The 22634-nt window shown below is 40.1% G+C and overlaps 1 protein-coding gene across 2 annotated transcripts in view; it reads right to left on the bottom strand.

Annotated features, from left to right (window-relative positions):
• agrn (agrin) overlaps positions 1-22634 on the bottom strand; it is a 175190-nt gene that overhangs the window by 86562 nt on the left and 65994 nt on the right. For both annotated transcript variants that reach the window (XM_061264995.1, XM_061265006.1), the window contains one exon: positions 4881-5096. In XM_061264995.1, the coding sequence (XP_061120979.1) occupies positions 4881-5096 (216 nt within the window). The remainder of the gene's footprint in view (positions 1-4880; positions 5097-22634) is intronic.

Below are 22634 nucleotides of genomic sequence, written 5' to 3'. Positions count from 1 at the left end.
ATTTTGCGGTCTATAAACCATTTTAAGTTGAGCATCTCAAAAAAAGCCGTGCAGGTTTACCGTCTGTTCACATCGACCTGCATACAATGGAACTCCTTCCATCATTTTGTCGAGCAGGTAAAACGTCAATTACGTGAACTTGACTTCATTCCAGTAGAACGCAAGAAAATTTCAAAGTTAGATGCTGTCATTGTTATTTCTATATGCTTTGGTCTAGCGACTTGAACTGAGTACGTCGAAGAACCCCCAACGCGGAAAGTCCATTTTATACAAAAGGCAAGCCAAAGCCAATATTACGTTTTCCAAAATTCGAGGAATGAAAATAATAATGGGCAAAATGAAAGACATCAAACGTGAGAGAAGGAGAATGGATGACTCGGAAGAAAGATGGACGACGTAAGACAAATGAGGGACAAAGAAAAGGGGATAATAGTAAATACGGGACATACTGTACAGGAGAAAGGAAAATAACACAATCGAGTGCATCTTCACCAGCTAGCAGAGGGTGTTACCAAACCAATATCACAAGTCGGGAGAAGGAAATGAAAAAGAAAGAAACTATGTAGGATACAAGCCTCAGAGATACTTTTGTTTGGACGTTTCTTGACCTTTGCGCTCTTTTCCATAGCCAGGTCAGAAAGGGAGTAGAAGGGGATAAATCTGAGCTTTCTACAGCCCAGTCAAAAAAATAAAACACAACTAAAACATAAAAACTAGACAAGCAGTCGAGGTAACAACTGCCTGATTTAAGGGACCTTCACTTTACAAGTTCAAGACAAAAATTTTTGTATTCCATTCTGTCTTTGAGGGATTACAATATAAAGTGTTTTTTTTTTTCATTGTTTGGCCACCAGGTAGTGACGGTTGTGTTGTTCCCAAAATCTTCTATCTGTATGCTCTCTGTAAGCAGCGTTCACGTTTTTGCAACTAATTTTAATGAGTGCCACACCGTAAGAAATTTTTGTCGCCTACGATTTATAATCACACACAATTCCAATGCCATTTTCAGTCAATTCATCTGCAGCCTTATACTCCATATTTCCACAGGGGAAATGGTTCATTGTTACTTTTCTTCCTTTTTTAAAATTTTGTTTCCTACACTATTCTCATTCATTAGCGTTATCAAGCACTCACTTTAGACGTGGCCTCTCCTTTTAATTTTGATCATATCTGAGCCCATTATCTTTTTACTCTATGACCGTCAAGAAATGGAGACCAGATGATTTTGAATCATCCATTAAGAACAAAATAAAGATAATGAAGAAGCCTGCTCGAGCTGGCCAAATCCATTAAGAAGCAGGTGATATTACTTGGAGAAGTGAGGGCAAACGGAAGCCCTCACCTCAACACGATGACTAACACTATCATCAGGACACATTAGTAAATGTTCTAATTGCCTCCTTGGTGGGGATGAGTGAGATGCTCAGTAATAGTGATGATTTGTTCACTTTCCACCTTAAGGGTCGGGGCGCAGTCAGAGCAGCTTTGTTGTTTGTCGTGACAGGTACAAAGCAAGCAAGTTGTTGCATTAAAGCAGCCTTAAAAGCATCTGAGCGAGGTCTTCGTAAGGGGAACAGAAGCTAACTGCAGATTTGTTTTTTTGTAGAACATGATTGGGTAAAACCATTTTGCCTAAAATGTGTAGAATTTGCATATTGTAATTCATTCCGAGACTTTTCTTGTTTTCTTCCTCATTTGATAATATTTTAATATCAGTCATTATTTAACTTGCAGATTATTCTTAATTCAATATAAATAAATAACAACAGAAGATCTTTTAGGAGTTATGACCACACAGATGAAAATGGCACAACAATGTAAAACAACAGCAGTGACCACAGACGTGTGAGGCGACGCGTGTAAACATGTGTTGGTATTGATTTTGCCCCTTCTGTCAGTTAAGTAGTGATCCCTTCAGACCAAGAAAACAAAATCACAAGCAGAAGAGTTGGACAATATTAAATCAAACAAGGTCTTTTGATGATTTGTGATCAAATATTTATTAATCCACTTGGTAACTAACTAGTTGTTGATTAAACCACTAATAGCCTACAGAGATATATTAAAGGCACCCTACAGATGCACTGCTTCTACATGGAAAGATGATGTGAGAGAAAATACGCATCTTCTTTGGTGACTGCACTGCAGGGAAGACTGCTTCGTTGATTTGAATCAGACATGACAGCTTCTCAAGAATCCTGCCAGTTCATTTACCTCCATGAAAACCTGCCAATCACTTTCAAAGCGGAGAATGAGGACATTTGCTGGAGAATCCAACTGACAGGATACTTGGAATACTGTACACCTCAGTCCGCCAGACGGTTCACCTTTTGCATGCGCTGACATGGCCAGAAACGCTATAATCTTCTACAGAATGACCCGCCCAGACCTGTTGATGCTGCTTGAATTTAGAAAGAAAATAGGAAACGCTCGTCTTTACATGACCTCCAAGTGTCACTTATTTTACTCTCTTACACAAATAAACACCTACACTAGGCCTATTGTTGAATTGAAGGGAAATTATACCGGGCGCCAACTGATCAGCAAAGAAAGGAGACCTATTTGAGTCAAGTTCCAGGAGGTCATTTTTCAGTACTCAAATCAATTACCCTTTCAGAAGGCATTTAAATGGAATATGTAAATTCCATGTTGTCTGTGTTCACATCACTGAGACGTGCAAGAAATAGTTATTGTGAACTAGACTAAATAACTAAGTAAACTAGTAAATACACAAATACGTACACGATTTATGACTGCCACAATTTACAAGTTTTTTAAATTACAAACCGCCCTTTGGTCATTTTGTGTGTGTGCGTAACAAGGCAAGTTAACCAAGATTTGATTTATAATTCTCAAACACATGATGGCTCTAGTGAAGTGATAAAAGAAAAAATCGACTCAGTAAATTGTTTAATCTACATTTTTTTAACGGTACAAAAAAAAAAAGAAACACACGCTGGCGGCTAAATTACACTTGATTAATAAATTAATTGATTAATTACAATTGATTAATTTGCATTCATTTGCATTCCCATTGTACTATTATGGTTTTGTACAATACAGTGCTATTTCCCTTTATTAGAAACATAACAATACACGGTTGCACTTTTTGGGGAGCTGAGGCGGATTAAAATAATAGAATAAATTAATAGATTAATGAATATAATTCTAATCCAATTTAATTATGAAAAGTAGGCTTTTTGCTACGTATAAATGGGAAACAAGCGCGATTGACTCCATGATTGCCTTCTACTGTGCTTCTATTTTGTCATACAGAAAAGAATATAAAAACAATTCTGCTCATGTTATTTGTTTCCTTCGGGAAATTAATGTCACCAGACTCGTTTTAAGCCAGTGGAACATTTTGAAAAGTGATTCAATAAAGCCAAACCAAATTGTTCATCTGGCAACACTGACTGCATTTGTAACACAGCCATGCTGTTAATGCAAGCAGTCCACATAAGCGGGGAGGCGCTTTAAACTGGTACAGAGGCCACTAAAATAGTATATTAAAAAAGAAAAAGAGACAAAATTTGCCAGAGACAAATAAAGTCAAATTAACCAATAAAACTTAATAATGCCACAGTTGTTTAATGATCTTGAAAAATGAGCGACTCGTGGTGGATTACCCAATTGACACTGAACACTAAAATATCGACAGACACAGAACCTCATAGTATCTGTCCACAAATAATAAATTCACTGTCAATTTTAAGGTCACCTGCCTCATAACTTGATTGAATGGAAATATGTAATCCAAAGTAGAAGTAAATATTCACATTTTGTCTTAAAAGGCCCCCTTGAGTACTGTGAGGGACTTTAAATTTTTTGATGCTGACTGTTTTCTCCACAGTCCCATTGTGACCTTTCCAAAACAAGCATTTCAATCCCTAAGTGAAATTTAGCGAAACAACCATCATTATGACCATCATTCGGATCGTTGTGCTTCTTTATGTTGTTTTGGCAGTGACCACATGCTGCTGTTGTTGCCTGCAGTAGTTGAGTTGCTTCTCAGCGGACACGCGCAGATTTGCTCCCCGAATCCTTTTTTTCTTGGTGGTTCCTCAATCATCTCCATCTAAAGTGAATGTTTCAGCTCATGCTTGTTTCAGCGTTATTGCTCTCCTTCTTCTCAAGTGGCCCCGCCTCTCTTGCCCACCCGTTTTTACCCTTTTTATTTCCAACGTTTCTTCTGCGCCTGCGGTGAGCACTGAGCAATTTTATTATTGGTTGCGAAAGCCAACCGGCAATGTAATCTGCCTTTCGGAAATGCAATGGAACCACACTGGCTGGACTACATGAGGCTGATAAATTATTGCAATGGTAGTCTTGGTATTTCAAGGTACATGTGGGGTTTAAGCTGTGGTGTGTTAGGAAAGTGTGCAAGAGGAATTCAATTCATTCATGTAAATAAAAAACTATTTCAGAGACCTGTGGTGAGGAGGAAATTACAATGTCGCCAACATCAGTTCTAAAATAAAAACCGTTGCCAACATATTATTTTTACTCGCTGGTGTAATGTGGTATTTCATTTGATCATCTAAAATTCAATGTGGCAAATTGTTTAGCGCTAACATTTTCCCATATACGAGATATCCACAAAATTTAGCTTGTTTCACAGTATGTAGCGCGTTCAAATTGTACAGCGCAAAGGCCAAATTCTTGGATCTCTTTAGATATGCACGTGCACCTAATTTTGTGGCCTCTGAGAGGTTATATGGAAATAAATGAAAGCCGTACATGGCTTGCAATAACAAGAATAGCACTTCTGTTGTCTTTTCATTTAAAATATTGCTGGACCTCCCATGTTGCATAAGTGTTTGCACGAGAAGCAACAAAATGACTTTGTCTATAGTTGACCCGATACTGGTGGTACTTACAGCATGGACCCTTACGTAGCACCTTGATGCGCCTCTGAGTGTGGCACTGGGCTTTCTCCAGCTCACACTCGTTGGTGTAGGTGGACGAATCGGACCCGCATACTGGCGCCACCAAGGATGGACATTCACCTCTCTTGCACACGCACTCTGCGTTGGCCGGGTCGTTTGGGTCTCGCTCGCACACTGCGCCAAAACCGCACAGCTTCCCTCGGCAACCTGAATAGGAGACAGTTAAGTTACATTCAACACACGTTATAGAAAAACGTATCAGTTGAAAATATTTTGCCTGGGTGAGCTTGGTTGTATTGTACACCAGAAGGAGCGCGGTTACTGACAAATCCTTACACCTGAACAAACCAGCGGTGACAAACATGCCCTTGGCGGACATAATAAAGCGATTCACACATGAAACAATGACAGCCGTGAAAACACCAATGCAGCACTTCTGATGTTTTCCTTCCCTTCAGGTCCACAGTGACACACTGTTGCCAGCATAAACCAAACAGGGCAGAATAAAACACATACATGTGCTTATGTTTCCAAGTTGTAAGAACATAAAACACCAAGTTAGAAACTAATTGACCCTTGTCGTGGCAATCCCAGCTGGTGCTTCGCCGCACTCACTTGGAGGGCCACTTGGCAGCCAGCTGGCAATGTGTCCTTAGCGAAAAAAATCAAAAACAAAAATACTCTCAAAGGTACCCTACCCAATTATAACTCAGCGGACAAATTCACACTCACGAGAGTCTTCAAAGCCTTGTGTGCTGATGAGAAACATCACATTAGCATGCACTTGCACACAGATAGCCACTTCTTATCACTGGCTCCCAGGCCGAGACTTTAAGCAGTCCAGCATGTCCGCTTGGATCGGCTGCTGGGTTTTGCTGAAGTAGATGGACAGTTTGATACACATTGTGCCCACATCCACAAGAGAGTGTGTGTGTGTGCAACCAGTCCAACTTCTCCCCTAGCCATCTTCTTGTATCCTAAGAGTGAGAGTCCCGTGTGTATGTGTGTGTGTGTGCGTGCGTGCGTGTGTTGAGTTGTCCACTATTCCCAGTGGGAGAATGCCTGACAGCTACCTGAGCTCTCACAATTTTGTACCTAGGGAAACCATGTCTGTTTGTGTATTCGTGCATGTGTGCACGCGTCCATGTGTGTCAAAGTGTGTACGTGTGATATGTAGGTGTGTGTTTGTGTTTCATTCACACACTCACACAGACCGAGGGTGATAGAAAGACTGGCGAAACAAACAAGTCTGCAGCTGACTTCACTTTTCACCACATATACAGTATGTGCTTGTGTGTCCAAAGTGCTAAAGTGTTAACTCAAACTCTGACAGGTTCAGGTGAGAGAATATAAAGGCAGGGTAAAGGTTTAAAAATAAAAACTGAATGTATGTAACCATAGTGGTGAAGTGCTTGTTGTGGTGCAAAGTGTATCTAATAAAAGACACTGTTCAAGAGTTTCTTTCCAAACGAAAACAGAGAAGTGACTAATGAAGAGCACCATACTGTTTGCGTGTATGCACTGGTGACATGCAATCGGTTGGGGCTTTCAATCAATTCCCTCCTCCCTTCTGGTAAGACAGCCTCTCGTCCAACGCCCCCCATCTTTCTCTTTCTCTTTCTCTTTCTCTGTCTCTGTCTCTGTCTCTGTCTCTGTCTCTGTCTCTGTCTCTGTCTCTGTCTCTGTCTCTGTCTCTGTCTCTGTCTCTGTCTCTCTCTGTCTCTGTCTCTGTCTCTCTCTGTCTCTCTCTGTCTCTCTCTGTCTCTCTCTGTCTCTCTGTCTCTGGCTCTGTCTCTGTCTCTCTCTGTCTCTCTGTCTCTCTCTGTCTCTCTCTCTGTCTCTCTCTGTCTCTCTCTCTCTCTCTCTCTCTCTCTCTCTCTCGCTCTCCCTCTCTCTCTTGTGCTATTTTTTTAGGAAATTGCATCTCTTATCCTCATCTTCCGTGTGTAACTGCTCACAGAGAAGGAAGGAGGGAAAAAAAAGGAATTGGAGGCAATTAATTTCAAAGAGGCTGCTCGTTTATTCAACTTTGCGAGGGGCTAATAATATTGTGCCCTGCTTAGACATCCCCTCCGAAAAAAAAAACGAAGAGCTCATTACTCGTGGCAGCCAGTATTAGGAGTTATTGAAACTTTGACTTTTTAAAACCAGGTTAACCATCAAAATAGTAACCCCGCCATGCCTATTACAACCACGCAACTTTGAACCTAATCACCGTAGAAGAAGAAAAAGAAAAACTCTGCGGTGGATGGACGACGAATCCAAAGAGCCAAACATCAATCCTCATATTACGTGATGAAAGGCTAAGAAAAGAAGGACTGTTTTCCCTTGACAGTCGACACACCACCTGGAGCGGAAAAAAAAGACAGCCGTATCTTTTCTGCAATGTTTTTCTCCGAATCCTGACTGTAGCCTCAAGCTGAGCCGAGTCAAGAAAGACTGACATTGAAGCTGCAGGCGCGGTCAAAGCCAAGGCGCCGTATCAGGTGCATACAATGGACTGAATGTACAAACGGCATACTTATGTGCTTCTCTCCTGGGGCAGACTATGTTCTTGATGATTGTGTTTCCTTCAGATCCATAAACACACACACGATACTTAAGAAGAACACTGCAGCTAAACAACAACTCTCTCCCAAACTTTGTCAACAATAAATAAAAAATGTGTTGCAGCTGGCTGGGACGCACTTTGATTGACAGGTGCATCTTTGGGATTTTGGAAATAATGGGAACAAAATGAATGAGGTGGATTGGTCCAGGAGGAAGAAAAGTATCACTTTACAAAATCCATTCAGCCATGTATTATCTCATATGTATGCCAACTGACTTTAGCTGAGAAGTGGAGTAAATGTGACTCAAAGAGAAAACACGCAATGTCAAGTTTGTTGTTTTTCATTCAAAAAAAATTAACAATATAGTGCTAATAACTTGGACAATCTTCCAGCACTCAACACTGATCTTTCAAATGTGTAAAAAAAAAATGTAAGCAATATGATGTGTGAAGTTGTTTGGTCATCGTTTTACAAAATAAAAGCAAATGTTTGCCAATAGATGAACACTGTGCTTTCAGGAAGGACTAAAGCAATCAGAAAGTAATTACTGTTGAGAGGTTAAAATCAGAGGATGTGTACCTTAGGTATTCGATTAATTTAGACACCTATAATTATTACCATAAAATCATGTGGGGTGTTTGGGGGGTTTGGATGGTCTGAATTACACACGGCAAGCCCTACTTGCCACAAGTAGATAGTGATATTCATATTCATTAATATGAATAATAATGTCTTTGAGGAAAAAAAGGTACAATTCTGTCTGTTATTACCTTTTTGCAATGTATGACTGAGCAGATGATGCAACTAAATTTTTATGTGAACAGGCTTGAGAAGAATGGAGACTTACTCAAACAACATGCATAATTTATAAAAACTCTATCTACAGCATTTTCCACTTCTACAACAAATCTACTTGATTGACGTTTAGAGTCCCCAAAGTCTAAAAAGCCTGTCCATTCAACTAACCAAAATCACAAGATCTTGAATTTCAACTTTAAAGTTCCTTGCAGGATGAATGCAGTCACGACAAGATGGACAAATATAATTCTGAAGGAAGAACAATGGCAGTATATGGCATGAAGACGATGCACTTTTTCTTTCTTGTAGGTGCCGAACGCTATCTTTCAAGTAAGCATGTATAAGATAAGGCGGAAAAAGTAATTGGATACCGCATACTTCCGGACTATAAGCCTCTACTTTTTGCACAAGCTTTGGACTCTGCGGCTAATAGTCCAGTGTGGCTATCGTTTTTTTACGATTATGATAATATTGTATAATTTGCGCATCTTCTCTTACGTATATAACTACACTAATAGTCCAGTGCGACTTGTATATTACCAAATAAAGATTTTCCCCGAATTTTAGCTGGTGAAGTTTATAATCCAAAAACTACCTTTAACCCCGGTTGGTCAAGTGCTAGGTATCGTGTTCCTTCTACCTTGTAATGGTTGCACATGCACAGGCAGGCAAAAACGCACAAATTCAAATCATCAAAATACATGTAAAGTTGACAGTGTGAGCTGTGCTTGCATTTTAAACATGTTTAGTGAGCGTGTGTGTGTCTGCTGTGAAGAATGTTGACTGGACGGTGTTGCTAGGTTTACACTTTGATCACTATTAATTAATAATACAAACTGCTGCCATTTCCAGTGTGACTACAAGCTTTGCAATTCTGTGTCCAAAGGTCTTACAGAGTGAAAATGAGTGTGCACATGCTTGTTTGCTCTTCCATGCACTCACAGAGTGTAAGGTAATCTCCCTTGAGCCCTGCAGCATTACAAGCTTCACTTCCATGCTGCTATTTTTTCTTTCTTTTCTATTGGAGGCTAAGGAAAAAATCCCATTGCAGAGAAAGACATGTTCAGGTTGTACTTGTTAGAGGAAACATCTTTTACAGGTATCTCTTCATCCATGTTGGGGCTCGTCCATTAAATATGATGCTTCGACAGCGCCTTGAGTAACGACAGAATAACTCATGAAAGGGAAAGGGTGGGACTGTTGTGTTTGACACACGACACACAAGTTACTTTAACGTCATAGCTATAGACACTGCTGATGTTCGTCATTTCCCCGCTCAGATGGCTTCACACAATATTGATGTAAAAGCTTGGCCCATAAATATCTTAATGCACATGGGGCATGCCGAGTATTTAAAAGATTCCATATACTTTTATGGACTTCAAACTGAATCAGAAAAGCATTAGAGAAGACCAAAAGGAAACAAGTGAAGATGGTCATGAATATTTAAAAGTCATGAACTGACGCAGGACTAGAGCCAAATATCTAAGAAGCAAATGGGCAGCCAAGGCACAAATGTGTCAAATCACCCGTTGGTGTGAAGTCCCAGATTTGATCAGTGACACAAACATCAGCTAACAACCTGGAATGAAAGTGGTAGGTGCCTCAGAGGGCGACACGGCTCAGTGGCATCAAAGTGACATCGCATCAATGTTGAATAAGTGTAAATTCATTACACTCCAGCACTCCTGAGGGACATCTTCCACTCACTTCCCAATAAATGGAGACACTCTTTTTTACCCCAGATGATGCTAAGTAATACAAGGGGACTCTTTTACCGCTTCTCTGTCTTGGGCCCTTCTATTTATAAGCAGTGCGCCTATTAGTTGCAGTGCTTGAAAACTTGAGGCAGTGAGGGGAAAGGTTGTCATGACAACAGGCGCTGATGCAATTAGAGGGGCTTGCATCATACAGTAAGGGAGTCAGAACTTTCCATCGCGCACACAGGTGGCTCAGATCACAAAACCAGCAGTCAAGTTCAACTCCCTCTGCATCTTCAAGGCGATGCGCACGGTTCATTTGCAACCATAGTCAAATCTCGTCTTGATAAATTGCTTTGGCTCACTTCTTGGGTGTAAAGTTATTTAAAATGTATTTTATTTATTTATTTTATTTAAATTTAATAAGGGTTTTAAGAGCAAATTCAGGAATAGAGGTTCTAAAATTAATTGAAAGCGATACCTTTACCCCTGCATACTTTTTCACTATTCATAACAGGGCTCGGCATTCATAATGGTTCCACTTAAACAATTTCAAACTGCGTACCTGACTACAACACCCTCTCTCACACATGAGCCATCTGTTTCTCACTCAGCTCATGTGCAGGATGAACACATTAGCCAAACAATAGACCTTATATTGAGCACCCATAGGCTGGAGCGGGCCACTGCAGTTTGTTGGGCAATTTAGGAAAATGAGAAGTAATTTTGGAGACGGCGGGGACTGAAGAGAGGACATTAACTTCATTAGCGGAATGAAGACAATACTATATGTTGGAAATATGGCTGACAAAAAGCGTGTCCGTTGTTGGCGTAAACTTTGAAAAACAGATTGTCGCTGATGTTCACTATATATATATACATTGCTGCATCAAAACCAATAGGTCGTTTCTAGAATACATATTCTGCTGGTCAGGATATTGTGTGTCTTTTAAAACAAACCGAGATCTGTCATTCCCCCATGCTGACGTTGTTTTCTATTGTTACTTCTGCTCTGGGATCAGTTATTGCTATTTGTAGACTCCCTTGGCTAATGCTTCTTGGTTTCTTTTAATTATGTCCCACTGGCATGGAGTGCAGCTGAACACGGCAGACAAAGAAGCAAGACACATATGAAAATCTGTGGTGCATAATTATGTGTAAAGCCAAACACATGACACGAAATATTGACATTATAGCTATACCTAGTGTTGAGTGCTTTGGATTCTAAACACGTTATAATCCCTCTTAAGTCAACATACAATCCCACCCCCCACCCCCCCTTGACACACTAGATGAGAATTCGACCGCCTTCCATTGCATCAGTTATACAGTGCAATTGTAACATGCAGTTAGCCAGCTAGGATTTGGAAAGATTCACACATGGAGTTGATCTAACTTCTGTCGAAAGTTTATTCCATATGCATGTGCCCTGCAGCATAAAAACTACTGGTAAATGCCGCTTGAGGCAAAACTTAAGACGACATTGCCTCTAGAGCAGTGGTTCTTAACCTTGTTGGACCCTTGGAAACCAAAACTTGCCCCTCGTCGTGACTCGGAGCCGCAACAATGTTTCGGATTTGTGTAGGGTACATTGTGACAGACAGCAAACGAGCAGGTGATCGAGCAAGCGTCTGATACGAGAGCATTGCGGTCGCATGGAGCGTGTTTGAAGTGAACAGCAGAGAAGAAACCCTACACAAATCCGAAACATTTGTTGCGGCTCCGAGTCACGACGAGGGGCAAGTTTTGGTTTCCAAGGGTGTTTTTATTCCTCTTCAACGTCTCTCCCATACAGAGCCGCCTTTTTCACGTCCGCACGCCTCTTTCCCGTGCGCGCACGGAGCGCGGTGGTGCGTTTACGGGCAGTCGGAGAAATCAACGCCAACAAAAAAAATTACATCCAGCCTAGTTAAGACCATACCAAAGACTATAAAAATGGGACCCATTGCCTCCCTGCGTGTGTGACGATCATTGGGACTTAAAAAAAATAAAATAAAATAAAATAAAAAATCTTTTGTACCCATGTATAATGCGCACCCCAGATTTTAGGACAATAAATTAGTTAAATTTTGCGCACTATACACGGAAAAAAACGGTAACAACAAATGACATACCTGCAAATCAATGTGACTTCTGCTGTTGCATTTGCTAGACCAGTTCAGATATGCGTCATCACAAATTTACACGACATTCAGGTGTGTTCGGACCTCCGCAGTGGAGGCTCTGCAGAACCCCTCAGACCGACTCACCGAACCCCTAGGGTTCAATCGAACCCAGGTTAAGAACCACTGCTCTAAAGCTATTCAAGGTTTTGTAATGGAGCCAGCTTGCCGAATTTCATTTCTATTTCCTGACTTTGTTTTCAAATCAAACGTCAACAGACATCTTGAAATGGATTCTTGCTCAAATAAATGAGAGAAATAATTCATAGCCTAGCAGTGGCACCCTGCAGAAATCAGGAGGAATACAAGTTACATAAGCAAAAGTCCAGCAGCTACATCGATCGCTTCTCTCATTTATTGTTCTTTTAGTCTTGGAAGCAAGCAAGTGATTCAGAAATCAACTGTGAAATATGACAGTTGTTGAGAGCAAAGAACATCTGCCTACTCATCCTTGTTATGGAAGGGGGAAAAAATGTTTGATGGGTATGACAATTTTTATGTCGACAGTGAGCAACAGTGAATGACAACTGCTTAAAGTCATAGCAATCTTGTCCACGAGGACAGTGTGTCTGTCCTTTGCTTAATAAATCCTCGAGTATGACACTGAATTAGATCATCACTATGATTTACATTATATACTGACATATACAATATTACAATACTTGACATGTATGAGTCATCTGTTTAACTGGAATAATAAACATACGGTATTCGTACCCTAACCCGTGCTCGGGAATATGATCTGATGAGAATGGAACAGAATCAGCTGGGAAAAAAAAACTGTATTGTCTGCCTGCTCGACAGTGTCTTTTTTTGTTCAGGTTATCAATAATGTAGCCATGAATGACAGAGCCCGATTCTGTCACCTCCTATCTCCTGCCCCAACTCAGCAGCAGTTACCCACAGAACTGATTTCTACGGGTGTGCAATATGCATGAAGGAAGCAGCCAGCATTGCTGCCGGCACACTGTTGGCTTCAATTATTCAGCCAAGCCCGTATTATGAGGAGAAAGAGTCCCGCTTTGTTCACATCCCTGAGTGTGACATCACTTCACAAAGATCTCTGATGCACTTTCGCGAGAAAATATTTCTCTCTCGCCTTGGGTTTTATATTTGTCTACTCTTTACGATTACGAGCAGGCATTGTGAGAAACGTCTTTTAATGCGCAACAACACTCTGAGACATGCAGCGAAAAGACGCAAAGATAATGATACAGAGGACATACTGACAAGACCAAAATTCCAGAAACAAACCAACTTTGGAACTCTGTAACTTGGAGACTGTGGCTGTATGGTATGAACTACTTTTTAAATATTCAAACAACTTTGAGTCGAGCTTTGGAAGAGTTCCCTCAAGTGACTCTTGTCCAGTTGACGCTTGGCAGAGGGAAGCCATGCCATCAAAACAGAACTGTCCTTGAAAAAAGTAGTTGGACAGAAATGTAGCGTCGCAAGCCGGCTCCCGTATTCGGGCACTCTTTGTATATTATCTATTTATTTATTTATTTATTTATTTATTTATTTATTTCCCTGGAATTTTGGAGGAAGCCCAAATCAATAGCAGATGGCAGCAGGATGCATCTCACAGGCAACCCGGGGAGGGCTTGGATGGCGAGCCAGGAAGCGTCCGTGTTCCTAGATGAGAGAGGCAAGCCTCCTCCATATGGTCCTCACCGACATGCCTCAGCACAACAAAGTGCACACGGACTCATTAACACAGGGTAGCTGGGAGAGGAAATGGGTCTAACTTGTGCCTTAGTGCCACCATATGGGAAAAGAAGACAGGGCTCTCCTTCTGATGGCTTTATTGCGAGGTAAATTTGAGATCCTGCAGGTAATCCACCAGCTGACGCAAGGTAAAACCTCACAGATGTCCAGACACTGTCTTTGGGCAAATAAGGGTGCCACAAGCGATGTGCCAATTGTCATTACTCAATTCGACTTAATTGCTCTTGAAGTTATTATACCTGTACTATAAATAATGTATTTGTTGATAGCCACAATTTTTGGAGCATGTATAAAACAGCCACTATCCTACGCCTGCCGGCTATAAAACTTTTACAATAGAAAAGCACACTCTGACCAAATGAATCAAAGAAAGCTACTTGGGAGTAAGCAGGACTAAATATGGACACATAAAGCTCCTTTGGTTTGTATCGAGCCTCCATCTAGGAGGATGTGACGAAAACGATTGTTAGGACCATCAGCCCGGTCTGGATGACCTGTGGCTGGCCTAGTTGTGGAGGCACCTCCAATGAGAGCCATAATTCACCTACCCTCTGTGCACCTCCTCATTCAATTGCTTTGGGTCTCTGATCAATAGCCACAGCCAGTGTGGCTACAAATCACTTCATTTTGTTCGCCTCCTCCCATTCTCTTTCACCAGCTTCTCTGCAGGGAAAATAAAACGAGCGACCAGGGGATCGCAGAGGTGGAAAATTGACCTCTTCTTTAAAACCAGTTCAACTAAAGATCTCCAAAGAGGCCAATCGGGAGTACTTGAAGTGATTTTCATAGGAGCAAAGCCTCATTGTCACTGTTTGCAAAGTTTTATCTTCGACTCTCTCTGTATTAATAGCCCTGAAAGTTGAATGTAGCATATAATTGCATTCCCCTAAAATCAAAATGCGACATCGCCTGCATATCCATCACATTGAACATATTCTCCCAGGTACCTTGAGGGCCTTCAGCTCACTTCATTTTCACAATCACATACATTTGGAGAGGTTGGGTAACCGTAAGGGAAAGAGAATGGGTGGATTTAAATTTATTGGCAGTAGACGGCACACGCACTGCTGGCTTTAACCGTGTTATTGGAGTGATGTGAGACGCCACAAGCAGCCACTGCCGAATTAATTGAGGATGACACAAAAGTAAAACATGCTTTTGTGCTTTTCTTTAGCATGCTTGTTGTTATTTTCTCTGTGAGAAGAGAAAATGAAAAAATAAAAAACGATACAACTTGGGTTAGCGTTTAGTTTGGCGCTGAATGGGAGAGTGCTTAGCACCATGACTCAGATCATTTGTCTTCATCTCCTCTATTATGAGCACTTAGCTCATCCTGACCCACAGCATTATGCCACCGCTAAGTTAACAGCTGTGTGCGGGCAGCTGCACTTTCACTCGTGCACACACACACACTTACAAGGATTTACAACATGAGCAATCAGATTCAACAAATAGGTAACTAATCACAATGTGAGCCTTGGGTCATCCTTCGCTCGGCACTGTATATTGGTGTAACACATCAGAGTGGATCGCTGGCTTATAACCAGGACAGCTCCACTCACGGGCGACAGCATTAACCATGTAATGAGATTCAACCGAGGAGAAAACTTATGTCAAAACAAAGTTAATAATGCAGCATTTTCACACACTTTCAGAAAGTTATGAAGTCAATTAAATCTTTATATATTGTTTGGACGTCCATGGTGTACAGATGGAGTGTATTGTACTGAATATACACAACCAACCATTAACGATACGGCTTGTCATCATTAGACTGTTGGATAACTGAGGCCAAATCCAAATAAATAAATAAAAATTAAATAAATAAATAAATAAATCTAGCCCTGTTTTTCAGATCCAGATTATGAAATAATGATCATCCCTCCTTTATATTGAAGCTACAACTAATACGTTTCCAACAAATACATAAGACACAAAAACAGTCCTTGTCTGTTTTGTTCCTACCATAAAAAGCACTGGTAACAGTAGAATATTAAACACTACAAGCAGTTATTTTCAACTCATTTCTCTTTGCTTAACCTCCCGCTAAAACTGCTCCTTTCACCAAGCCCTTCTGGAAATAATACAAAAATAAGAGACAAAATGCTCTTTACTCGCGCACAGAAACTCATTTTCAACAGTGCCAATCAAAAAAGATTGTCTTTCACAAGTGCCATTCTGTTACCCTAGGCAACAAGCTCTATTTTCTTTCCTTTTTTTTTTTGCAAGCATAGGCATTAGGCACTGCCATTTGTCTTTGAATGTGCCTCAGTCTGTGGTTGTGCTTGTTAATTATCCACTCCCAATATGTCCCCCATACTAAGGAATGCCTCAACACATGGCTCTTCTTCTGTTTTAAAATAATTCAACAAACATATTCTCCATCAGAGCTTTTTTAGTCTCAGGACATCAGTGGATAAGGTAAACTGATTTTGTCCACTCTTTCTTATCACATTTTGACCAATACTGATGTTATATACAAACTGATATCCATAAATATTTAGGTTTTTGTCTAGCAATTATAATATTCAAACTATCTAGATTATTTATTTATATTTGCTATGTCCTTTTAAAATGTTCTAATCATTCTAAAATCTTGTAGACACACGGTAGTAGATAAAGTTTCGTAGACCTGCTTTCTGTGCAATTCTGCTAACATACTGTGCATGACCTACTTGGCATAAACAAAAGTTGCTTTAAATTTTAACTTCCCGGTCCATTAAAATGTACAAATAAACATAGCAGCGTGAAATAGAGACTGGCTCATTTAGCGGGTGCCTCCGTTTTTGCTTCAGAGCTTATCTATCACACCTTACGTTGAGCAATTTATATGGAAAATACTTTTAACATGCAGCAAAGTAGCACATCGCCTGCAAACGAGACATCCGTTTCAAATACATGTCAGCAATGTTTCATCTATTAGAGGCTTTTTGGCTGACTGATTCTGCAACCTCCCGATGTTTAACATATGGCGCTGCAGATAAATGTTGCTCATTGTCTCTCCGGCACCACGCTCACTCTATAGCTGCATAAAGGCAATTTTGTAGAAAAGGAAGGAAGTCATTTTTCGATTATCACGGACTATATGCACTCACGATCCTTAGCACCAATGACACATCCTTGAGGCTGATTACAACGCTGCATCCTCTCAACACTCCGAGAGGGATCATCTCAGGCTGAATTTGTTCACCTGTAGCTTCAACAGATATAGAGAGAGGCCTCGTGAGACATTTTGTACTCTGCATGAACTTTACCGTGCATGATCTAATTCCAAAGCTCACGTTTTGTTTGGGAATCCTAAAAACGTAACGCCACCCCTACCTCTGCGTGAACCTTTTGTTTCTTTCATACATACACAGCTGCCAGCACGTCTTAAGCTTCACCTTCCGAGTTCAAATGGTGAGCATAGCTGACTTGTTTTGTTTTGAATAGAGCAGCTAAATGGATGTGGCACACAACAAACGGCACTTATGAAAGTGGGCAAGCTGAGAGCTGCAACATCTCGACAGGGACAATGTGCTTGTGGTACTCAGCAAGAATACAAATGCTCTGTTGTTTTGTCGTCCACTTTTCATAAATCAAAGTAAAAGGCACACTATAGGTTTCTTTCAAATCACCATAGTAATGAGTGCTATAGTAATTAGCAATCCATTGATAAATGCTCTTTTAGGTTTACAATGTTTAAGGTATTTTATCTAATGTTTATCAAATATAAGAAAAACCTGAAAACTCTGGGTGGATTTATGTGAAAACAAAACTCGAGAGTTTAGACGGCGATCATACTCATCTCACAAGAAGTCAGCTTACAGCAATGGGTGCTAAGTGAAAGCGTGAGTGGAAAAAAAGAGAAATATGTGCAGGATGTTTTTAGAAATGATCTTGCTCTATCAAATCTGACTGCAGTACCACCATACATAACACACACATATTTGATTTTGTATTGCATTATACTTTAAAGGGTCATGAACTTATTTTCACATAATTAAGCATCTGTGCAGTACATTTGAGGCCTGACCCGTAACACCTTTTTCATTCGCTTTAGGTGAACTTATTTGGACACTTTTATGACTACTAAGAACACATGAAAAGAAATAAGAATGAATACATTTTCTATTTCTTTCTATGTGCAAACTTGTTTTAAAACTGAGGTTATACTGTGTATAACCCAAAAATATATTCTGTATAAAGACCAAGGACATACGCACTTGTTTTGCAAAACAGTTTTGATCTGATTAAAAATAGGTAATTTTATATTATGAGTGGACCTATTTCATCTGGTCATGATGCTGCCTCCAAAAAGCCCTTGGAGGTAAAATAAGAGGGCAGCAATAAGTGGTTTACTAATGCTTGTGTGTTGAGTGTTTGTCATCGTACAGCTCAGCAGAGTGGCCTTGAAACAACGATTGTATCAAATTTGCTTTCTGTTTAATGGAGTGCCAGAATGCATTAAGTAGAATGATTTATGTACTAAATATAGGCCAATTCATACGGTCAAATGTGTGGACTGTGTTTGTATGAATGTCTGTGTCATAAAGAAATGAGCGCTAGTAAAAGCCTACACTACATAAATCAAATAATCCATTATTTCAGCAAAATAGTCATCCATCCACCCAAAGTCATGAATCCATCACATCAGTTCTGTCCATCATATCCATTAAATGAATCTTGTTATTTAATGTTACACATACAATCATCCAGCCATCATGCTTCCATCTATCCAATGATTGTGGGATTTCTGCAGTGATGCCGGCCAGTGGTGGAGATACCCAAGTATGGGGGAACAGAGAGGCAAAGCAGGATGAACCTCAAAAAAGGATTTATGGTCACAAAAAAACAAACAAAGGCGAAAAGGTTCCAAGGACAACTCAAAATACTAAATTACTGAAGTCTAAGAAATCAAAACTCAATGTATGAAGGAAACACAAGAGAACAAAAGCACTCACCACTAAAAGGATTCACGGTAACTGATGGCATCAACAATGAACCTGTAAAAGACTGAAAGTAACCAGGGAACTAATGTTGCATTAGAGGCGGGTGGAAACACGGACATTTATGATTTCTGACGAGAAAAGGTGCACTAGAATGCCCAGTGTGTGTGTGTGTGTGTGTGTGTGTGTGTCTGGGTATAATAGCGGCAGGGCCAGTGGAAAGGGCATCATGAATAGTGCATTAGGACGGGTGGGGTCAGACTCTTCAATGTCCGTAACAGAGATGATCTCCAGCTGGTTAGGGGGCGGGGGTTTGATTAGTCAGACATTGTGTGTCCATGTGTGTGTGTGAGTGTGTGTCTTTTTCTAAGAGCAACTCTTCCATATTCATGTTTCACCTATAACTGGAGTATTGACTGTCACATGAGGCCATTTACATCCTGGAAATTGGACTGGATATTATAGGAGGTGACACTGGAGGTGGGGGTCTGACCTTTGAACCTTTCCTTGTGTGTGAGAGTCAGTATAGAGGTTTTGTTCAATTTGTTTGAGTGTAAATTGAGGCTTCGCTCAATAACAGGAACGCTGACAAAAAATGTTTTAATAACGCCCTCCTGGATCGCAATTCAATCTTCAGTCCACTGATGAATGGACCAATGGATACATATCACACGCTTTTGTCCATCTGCTCTATGTATTTCTCTTGTAATATTATTGTGCCATACACTGAATAGTATTTAATAACAGTCCAGGCAGGTAGGTAAACAGCTTCGACCGATCTGTTCCTTCACAGAAATGAGACCAATCTGAAGCGGGTCAGGGTTGATGCCTTAGTCAGTAATGGGGAAAAAATAATTTCATACAATAATTTCAAAATTACCAAATGCAGCTCAGGCTGTTTCTATTGAGTGAATGCTGTGGAACAAGCAATTGCTTTTTTTATCGACATTTATGAAATGATCATGGATGGCAACCCTGAACCATCGTTGCTCACCTCTAAACATCCACAATCGGAATGTAGCAGAAGCATCAACCTCAGAAACGTGACCTCATCCAGATCCTCACCAAGTTCTCTACAAAGTTTCACAAAAATATTGGTTCATCTGCTTAAAGTCAAATATAGCTTAACTTTTTGTATGCAACGATACTCTCTCATGCATAAACACATCCAAGGAGTTCTATCTTCACTTTTCTTTAACACCTCAGTGTTTTATTATTAATCTTTACACAAATTCTCTCTGCACTCAGAACCCCTCCAGTTTCCATATCTAAACACACACACGCGCGCAATCACACACTCACTCTGGCTTCAATAATTGATACATTTTCCAGCTCTCTCACTAAAAATAGCCTGATCATCTTTGCTTTATTCAGGATGCTTTTCTCTCCAAATTCAGACTGCACAGGCTGAAATAATGCATAACCACATAGAGCAACAACACACCCACCCTCCCCCGCACACAATAATTCTTGCTGTGGTGGTGTAAGAGATACAAGTCCCGAGGACAGGAATACTAATAACAAAATGTTTCCCAAGTACACCGATCTCCTGTTGAGCCCTCAGGCAGGAGCACAAGAATGCAGCAACCCACCCAAACACTCACAAGCAGCCAATCAGAGGCAATTTTGGCTTATGCAACGCACGGGCAATCCTTCATAATCCATCACTATCCTTGAGTCTGTCCATCGAGGTTTCATAATTATTGGCAGAAAGACGGACTTGCATGTACAAAACACCAAGATGTATCCAGAATTTGTATTCAGCCGCTTCAGCTCAGGGGCCATGCTGAGAATCATTTGGGAATATTTTAGAGGACGCGCTTTTGTTTTCTAATTAGTGAAGGTGAGAGGTACTCTGTTCATAGCTGTTTGTTGGTTTGCTTAGTTAGAGAACAAGATCATGCCAAAAATATTAAAAAGGACAATTTATGCAGAATTTTGTGATGGAGTTGAACACATTCCACAAGACCTTTCAATTTGTGTCCAAATGTATGTAAAAGTCCAAATTAAATAATACATTTTAAGGAGCAATGGAATAGCTTCCACTCCTCTAAACTCCATAGTTACGAGTTCCATTCATCTTTAACCAAGGGCATCCTCCATGACCAAATAATAATAACTGCATAGCATTGCCAGTGTCTGTATACGGCTACTCGATTTTATTTCATCATGAGGTTGCACAAGTTTTTTTTCATCTGGGTCTGACATGTTTTTAATGTAGACTATGAAACAGCTGTATTCAACATGATTTCTTCAGTGTGACTTCAACTTGAGGCATGCCTCATGACTCCACCACGTGAAAATAGTAAGTGCATGGCCATAGTGTAATTGTGATTATTATTATTATAACTAAGGAGTAGTAGTGTTGTCTAGAATGGTAGCAACAGCAGTTACGGCAATTTAAAAGTTCATTGAAAAAAAAGCAAAAAGTATCGTACCATCATACAAAAAACATGCTGTGTTGTGTAAAAAAATGAAATGCTCAAAACACAGTGAGGTCAGTTATTAAGAATTTCAACTTGCAGAGGGAATCTATCTAAAGTGCAAGGGACTGCATTGTGCCAATCTGTGAATCCTTCCAAATCATTTTTATCTTCCCCAGTCTGTGCTCTTATCTCCAATGCGACCCATATTCATCCGATCGGATCTCAACTCTTTTCCATGCATTGGCACTTTCCCCAACAAATGTATCCTGCATGAGGTAACGCACAGTGCTTACAGTTCACTATATCTTGGAAAATAAACTCCTCTTCTCTTTTCTTCTGTCTGATGTGCACTTGGATGTAAACGTTCTCTTGAATGCAGAAACGTACTTGAATCTCCTCTCATGGACCTAATAGGCTGCATGTCGTCTTGCCAAGTGTCTCCCCTGACTTCTCTCCTGGCTCATTAAAACTCAACAGGCTAAAGCATTTCCTTAAAGAAAAAAAGAAAACAATGGCATTCTGACAATGGCTCTGACCCTTCCCATTGTGTCTTTTCACCATTTAGTACTAGATGGAGGAAATTTATAAAAAAATCAAGGACCTCTGGTCACGTCCAAAATATTGAGTATTAATCAGTTGTTTGTTTGTTTGAAAGGGGCAAATAATAAATTAAGTGTTTCCCCTTTGAATGACATATATATATGGGGTCAAATTCATTTGAAATTATTTAATTTACTTTCATTGAAATGAATTAATTTACTTTCAGATCACCGAGTGTTTTTAACATTCTCATTTTCTATCGGTCTGTGCAAGAATCGTGCTGATTCGAAATGACTACTGGTGCTTGAGGCAACGAGAGCAAAGGGTAGATCAGTATAAATTCTTCCTATTTGTATAGTGAGCAAGTGAATAAATTCACAGCTGCCATGGTCTTCGACTTGGGACCAGTATTGCTTGTGGGGTTGTAGAAAGATTAACTAAGTAGCATTTGTGGCATGTAGATATTTGCACTTTTGTGTAGAAATATTGTGCATAGTAAGGGATGAACAATTAATCAAATTCAAATCAACATGGGAAGGTAGTAGAATGCAATTTTCAAATCGCGAAGGATGCAGAAAAAAAGTAGCTTTTCTTTTTTATACACGCTTCATAGCTACGTGTATGTATATTTTATGTATTTATTAGGGTAACTGGATAAGTTCCAAATTATTGCATCCTAGGGAATAGTTGCTTTACATTTAGGCATTTATGTCTCAGCAAAGACTTGCAGAAATATGCAAAATGCCATTTTTTCGCATTACGTTTTCAAGCACCCAGCTACCCTAGGTGATTTAACCCAGATGTATTAAATTAATATCAAATCATTGCACTTATAACTTGCAATCAAATCCTCATCCCATCAGCAACCGACCAATAAAAGTGGGAGAGAAAAAAAAGCATGCGATGATTAA

Source organism: Syngnathus typhle, linkage group LG2 (assembly GCF_033458585.1).
Source record: "Syngnathus typhle isolate RoL2023-S1 ecotype Sweden linkage group LG2, RoL_Styp_1.0, whole genome shotgun sequence".
In the NCBI taxonomy this organism is placed as follows: domain Eukaryota; kingdom Metazoa; phylum Chordata; class Actinopteri; order Syngnathiformes; family Syngnathidae; genus Syngnathus; species Syngnathus typhle.
Note: the sequence above shows the minus strand (reverse complement) of the source record. Positions and strands in the feature narration are given on the sequence as shown.